This window comes from Psammomys obesus, unplaced genomic scaffold, assembly GCF_907164565.1.
Source record: "Psammomys obesus unplaced genomic scaffold, mPsaObe1.curated_primary_1811, whole genome shotgun sequence".
Taxonomy (NCBI): domain Eukaryota; kingdom Metazoa; phylum Chordata; class Mammalia; order Rodentia; family Muridae; genus Psammomys; species Psammomys obesus.
This window is the reverse complement of record NW_026585691.1, coordinates 7781055-7788059: the sequence shown is the minus strand read 5'-3', so window position 1 is coordinate 7788059 and position 7005 is coordinate 7781055. Positions and strand designations below refer to the sequence as shown.

The following is a 7005-nucleotide window of genomic DNA, read 5'->3' as shown; positions in this document are numbered from 1 at the left end:
AAACAAAAACACCCAAAAACAACAATAACAAAAAACCCCTCTTCCTTTTCTCTGCAACTTTACTGTAAAAGTATTATAAGCTGGGCACAGATATGAGAGCCCCTGCTTCCAGCACTTGCATTTGCACGGCACTTCAAAAAACAAACTATTGAGTATTTACTTATTTAATGATGCCAATATTTACAGCCAGTCCTAATTTTAAAAGAGGAACTTGGGACATACTATTCCATAAAGGGCACTATTCTATGTATAAAATAATTTCTTTTGTAGGCAATACTACAGTGTCAATTCTCTGTTTGCAATAAATCTGACAAGATAGGAAAATACTAGTTCAAAGTTTCAAATATATCTTCACTAGCCCAGGTCTTCTTTCGTGTGTGAGCACTGGCAGGGGCCCTATGAATGGAAGACAAGGTCCATGTGCATGCGAGGCAGTTACTTTACCAGAATTGTTTAGGGATGGAATCTTGATAGCCCAAGTTGGCCTTTAACTCCCCCAATACTCCTCCCTTAGCCTCTGCAGCACTGAGGTTTTGGATGGGCATTGCCATGTCCACATAAACTAGACATTAATAAGGCACTTAGCACCCAGAACTTTGACAGCATAGAAAGAAGACTGCAAGTTTCCAGTTAGACTCAGCTCTTAATTAAGAGAAGTCCTGGACACTGAGTGGAAACAGTGAAAAGCAGATGCGTTGGGGGACATTTAATATTCACTGTGTGTATGACAATGATAACCAGCTCTTCACTGTGGCTCTCAACTGTGAACAGCGATGTCTGCACTTGCATGGAGAGACCTTTCTGCTGAGCAGTCCTTCATTCAGTATGGCAGCTGCTTCTAACAGTTCTCAGAGTTCAAAGAGCATACACCCAGCAAGTTGATTTCATCAAGTCTATTTATTAATGCATTTCAAGTTTCAAAAAACCTTACATCTTTGCACAATACTTTATTTTTTGCAGGTTTTAGTAAAAATTTCCAAAGTGAACAACAACAACAAAAAAGATACTGTATAAAACACAGTGGACATTAAACTGACAGTAGTATTAGATCTCACTGGTCCTGATCCTTTCATTTTTTTTTTTTTTTTTTTTTACCACATCTTGATTTGTAGTGGAAACAGTTCAGTGCATGTATCTCTTCAGAAAACATTTAACTTAGACTCAAAATAAAATAGGGCAGCGTGTAACTGCCAAAACCCTACCACAGGATAACATTACAAGCAAAAAATGTACATGTTCCAAAGTCTACCACACTCAAGAAGTTACTAAGAACTCTTGCAGAATAAAAGTCACCATTTTAGAAATGCAAACCCACTTCCAACCTTTGCACAGTCCAAAAACAAAGGCATTTGAATGATTTAAAGCAGTGTCATACACAGCTACCTACTTGTTGAATTAGAATTATTTATAGTCTATCTGGGGTTTCATGTACAAAATTTGTCTCTAAATCATGTACAAAAAGCTGTTTTGAAAAAAGTCACCACGTACTGTACAAGTTTACAAGGAGAGATCCCATTGTTTCTCTAGCGTTTTTGGCCTTGCTGGCTCGCGTCACATTATGAGTGATTGTGTAAACCTTAGACTCTTAAGAAAAAAGGAGAGAAAAAAAAAAAAAAAAGCCAAACACAGTAATCTTGTCAACCTTCCCTAAATTTGCCTCCTATCTAAAGCTAGGAAAATCACTGCTGTTGACTTCTAATTTAAGTGATGTAGCTGGAAAACAGAAGCAATGAATATGTCACAAGCTTACATTTTTAATGCCCCCTCCATTTTCTGCATAGCACAATAAGCCTGTTAATACATTAAATGCTTTTGCTTTCTCTTTCTTTAAAAATGCCAATATTTATACCTACTTTAAAAAAGTTTGTAATGGGACACTGTGCTGTCTACCGTCATTGTTAAAATGTCTTGGGGGAAAAACAATGTCAGAAAGTCTATCTACAATTTCAACTACCTGCTGAGCAAATTACTCATCTCTAGTGGTTACCAACAATCAATGATGGTGTGCTGAAGAACTGTCCAGATATTTCAATGAAGACACTGATTTTCTTTTCCATATCAAATCAAAACAGAATTAGCAGACTTTAAGCGTAAGAACACACAAAGTAATAAGCAGGCTGTAAATGAAAATGACTATTTCCGACATAATTTCTACCATGGCATGAAAAACTTTCACCTAGCAATTTAAAAATGGAATTGATTTAGGAAGTGTAAAATACTAAGCAGAAACCAGACATCTACATAAATAACTGACTCTAAAGCCAAATGCGGTTACTGTCCAGTTTGCACCCCATCAGCTGTGTTCGCTAGCACGGAGCCCCTCCTGCTCACAGCAGCCATGTAACAAGGAAAAAGATGTATGTATCATAAGAAAAAGGAAAAATGATTCTCATTTCAAAACTGCCTGTGTGCATTACAGAATCCTGGACCACTGAACACCACCATTCTCTGTTATCCTGAGTATGTCAATTAAACAGTAATTTTTCATTAAGAGCGGAAAAAATTTATAATACAAAGAAACATCCATATTGCAATTTCTTTTTACAATTGCACAGAGAAGTACAGTGTACGTAAGAAATACATGTCTGCATATAAGAAGGTATGTACATTGGCAAGTGATGTACCCAATGTTGAGGTGGTTGAGCCTCCCAGCCTTGATTGGCAGTTGAAAAAAATATATTTCAATTTGTGATAAAAGTTTATTGAGAGCCAAGTCTGTCTGCAAGTGAAGAAAATGCAGCAACGAAGAACAGGGAACACGGGGCACATAATAATATTGTAAGACTTTGTGCCATTAGGTTAAAAATATCTGTCCATAAGAAAATTGGGTTCCTTTTCCATCCCACCCCCCCAAAAATCGGAATTTCCAGGCTTTAAATTTTAAGTAATTCCACCTGGTCTGAGGACATGATCTCTTGCCATTTCTTTTTCTTCAACTGTTAACTGTGAGGGTGTCATTTGGAGATGATGACTTAACAGGTTTCTCTTTGGAGTGAAGTTTTCCCACTGTAGGCACTAGGAAGAACCAAGGCAAAAGCTGCAGTCAGCGCCGCATGTGTCCCATCTGATAACTCTCTCGGGGCCTCTGACGCGGGGGCTGCTGAATGGGCTGCGGCGGTCTCCTCCTCTTTAAAGTGCCTGCAACAAAAGCAAAACAGCTCACTATGTGCCACCTCCTAATCTTCAAAAGTGAAGTGCTCTTTCACCAAGAAAAGCTATTTGGCATTGACCAGCAGAAATATGTGCCCTGTAACACACTTTCCAATTTTCTGGAGGCCTAAATCAATAAGTAAATAATAAGATAATAAAGTTAATTTTAATACTTATTTAATTTTAGGCCAATTCAAGTTAAAAACACCAACTTTAACATGTACTCAATATAAAAATTACTAAAATGTTTCCCCATTTTATGTTAAGTCTTTAAGTCTGATTCATATTTAACAGCACATCTCAGTGGACAAGCCACATTTCACATACTTGACAGCCTTATGAATTAGACTGATTAGTCTAAATGAATATAGGTTTGAGCGCACAACCATGACTTGAGCCCTGACAAGACATTTGAGGCCTGTCTGCACAGCAGGATGGCAACTTACTCACCCAGTCTATCATGAAGACTTTGAGACTGTCCTGTAAGCAAGTGCTCAGCACTTCATGAAGGTTTAACAAATGACAACCAGTTTTCAGAGGTATCAATACACAAGTCAAATGTCTGCTCTACTGAAGGAGAGTGCCATGGCAATTGTGACTAAAAGTATCCTGTACATTGCAGCCAGTCCTGAAGAGACTTGATAAGCTAGGGTCAGATAGAAGGGGAGGAGGTCCTCCACTGTTAGTGGACTTGGAAAGGGGCAGGGAGAAGATGAGGGAGGGAGGGAGGGTGGGATTGGGAGGGAATGAGGGAGGGGGCTACAGCTAGGATACGAAGTAAATAACCTGTGATTAATAAAATAAATAAATTAATTTAAAAAAAAGTGTCCTGTAGCTCTCGGAAATGTGTTAAACTGACACATGACACAAGTGCTTTGGTGCTGCCTCAGGAAGCTTAAGAAAGCAAGTGTATCAAATCAAATGTCCTCTCATCCCAACACAGGAAAATGCAAGGGGATAGCTGAGGGAAAATACAAAGCAGAAGAAGCCAGCCTGTGTAGGGTATTATAGTTGACCTCTCCTGAGGAGGCCGGGGACATGCTAGCATCCAACCCTAATGTCTCTGACACTGTCCTTAGGCAGTGTCTTACCCTACCTATAATGACTAGCCACACACACCTTGGAGAGGGGAATGGAGGACTGATAAAACTGACTAATGTATAACACAGAGCAGCTGCTTCCTCTCGCCTTCTTCAAATGCCCAGACTTGATTTATCCTGGTAGTGGTACCCACCTGAGGGAAGAGGTAGGGACTATATGACAGTTCTTAACATCTAAAGCTGCTACACTAAAACTCCCCTATACACAGATTTAGACTTCTCAGTAACCCTCTTCTAGAGGAAAATGTGCTTCTGCACCAGAAACTATTTCTTTCTTTTTTTTTTAAGTTCATCGCAATTTTATTATTGTATTATAAGAATTTTTTTTATTTTTATTTATACTGTATTCTGCCTTCAGGGCAGCAGAGGGCCAGAAACTATTTCAAGAACACAAACATTACAAATAGTATCATGGCCATTAACTATTTAAATAGAAAGACCATAATTTAAAAGCATCTTAACTACTGTAAAAAAAAAAAAACAAAAAACAAAAAAAACAAGGTATGGTAACAGACTGAGACAAAAACAAGGAGGGAAGACCCAACAAAAAAATCAAAATGTTAAATGTTTTTTGACACTCAAAATAGCTCAGCATTACAATGGTAGTCAATAACTAGACTGTACTGACAAACAAGTACAGAGCCAGTGAATCATTTATCAGGTAATCTGTCAAAAGCAAAGCCACATAAACTCAGTTACTAAAGCCTCGTGGGTGCTGCACCCTCCTGCCATGAAGTTCTGCTTTGCTCGCAGCAGTCCCCATTGCTCAGCACCTTACCTGGAAGTGGTTTAGGAGGAGGCAACTTTGGATTACTGCTTGGAGTGTGAACACTGCAAATCTTGATGAATCCAGCCATTAACATGATCAGGGCAATTCCCATAAGCAGTACTGCCCACCAATGAGCCTGGAGAGGGACAGAATTACACAGTTTAAAGACAGCAGACACTAACATCCAGTATATGAAATATTTACAGCTTTTCAATTCTGAATATCCACATTGACTTTAATGCAGATTATTGTAACACTTACGCAACCACTACTAATTATTTCTAGCAAAAGAAACATTCAAAACACCTCTATCATCTGAGGCTTTATACAACTTACTAAGTCTGTACTGTTTACCTAGATCCTAAAATAAAAATACATGCTATGCCAAAACACTCCCAGCCACTTTTTCTGCATGCATAAGCTCTCACATTAAAACAACTTTTGTTTCACCTTAAAAGAATATCTAACTTAACAAAAAGTTGCAAGCACAGTGCAAAGAACTTCCAAAACTCTGACCCAGAGTCAGCTTTATGCACCACACTACTCCCTATACCATGGAGCTCGATTGGTAAAGGGCTTGGCTTATCACCAAGATCAGGACCTAAGTGCAGATCCCCAGAACTTTTGTAAAAAAGCCAGGTGTAAAAGTATATACCTATAATCCCAGTACTGGGGAGCAGAGACAAGTGGATCTCTTGGACTTGCTGGCCAGCCAGATTAGCTAAGCAGAAATCTACAGGTTCAATGAGAGACCACATCTCAACAACAACAAAGAAAGAAGGAAAGCAGCATCTGACATCAATCTCTGGACTCACACTTTCATGTGCACATGCACTTCCCCCCCGCCCCCAAAACCACAGACAGATGTGTACGTACACACACATACACACACACACACCATACAAGAGTATTTTCCTAGACAGGCAGGCCATGGTCATCACAGACCCACGCAAGCTTTGCTGTCTCGTCATACCTTCAGCATCATGTGCTGTTGTACCCCACTTCTGTCCTTAAGTCTGGAGGGGTCCCACAGCTCCCCTCTGCCCTTTAAGATTTCGACACTTGGTTGTTAAGTACAAGATTGTAACAACCAATTTTGAATTCTCTAGTGTTTCTTATGATCAGATAGACTCTGCTCATGCATCTGTGAAGATACCATCACAGAAGGGATCTAGCACTCTTTTACCACCTCCACACAGGCAGCACATGACTGACTTCATTACTATGATGCTAACCGTGAGTACTTGATTGAGATGTTATCCACCAGACTTAATCAACAAGATGTTTTTTCCTTTGTGGAATCAATGAGTATTTTATGGAGTTGTAATTTGGAACTATGTAAATGTTCCATTCTCCACAAACTTTGCCCTGTTAGGGCTCCCTACTCTATACAATGTATTATAATCCAATATTATCATTACCATGGGGTTTTTAATTTAACTCTTTAACCACCTCATTCTTTAAGCACTTACTTTGTTACACAAAAAGTTCCAGGTTCATATTGTTCTTTTATTACCTGAGTACTGGGCCATCCATGTCGCTGTTGAACCCTGGTTCCTTTTAGTCTTTCTCCTACAACGACCCCTCCTCACCCTATTTGCACACTGACATGGTCTTCTACATGGACCAGAAGCCTTGCTTTCAATCTTTCTCCTACTCTGTAGACCCTCCTCACTCCACTTGAACACTGACATGGCACTCACTTTTCAATCCCTGGGCTATGGCATCCAACACCACACTCTTCCCCACATCCTCCGAACCAGGCAAGGTTCTATTAGCCATCCATTTCTATGCTACTGCAGCCATTCACACCTGGCATGGATTCCTCCCTTAGACTCACCCAGTGCCTCTTAGGAACAAACTGTTCAAGAAAATAATCTACATGATGGAAGGAGAGAATTGATTAAAGAAAGTTGTCCTCTGACTTCCATTTCCACTTACACACACACACACACACACACACACACACACACACACACACACACA

The 7005-nt window shown here is 39.5% G+C and overlaps 1 protein-coding gene across 1 annotated transcript in view; it reads right to left on the bottom strand.

The window, feature by feature from the left end:
• Positions 1 to 878: 878 nt before the first annotated feature.
• Adam10 (ADAM metallopeptidase domain 10) overlaps positions 879 to 7005 on the bottom strand; it is a 98072-nt gene continuing 91945 nt past the window's right edge. Inside the window, exons 15-16 of the mRNA XM_055598088.1 lie at positions 5029 to 5155; positions 879 to 3138 (exon numbers count right to left, since the gene is read on the bottom strand). Of these exons, the coding sequence (XP_055454063.1) occupies positions 3044 to 3138; positions 5029 to 5155 (222 nt within the window). The 3' untranslated portion in view covers positions 879 to 3043. The remainder of the gene's footprint in view (positions 3139 to 5028; positions 5156 to 7005) is intronic.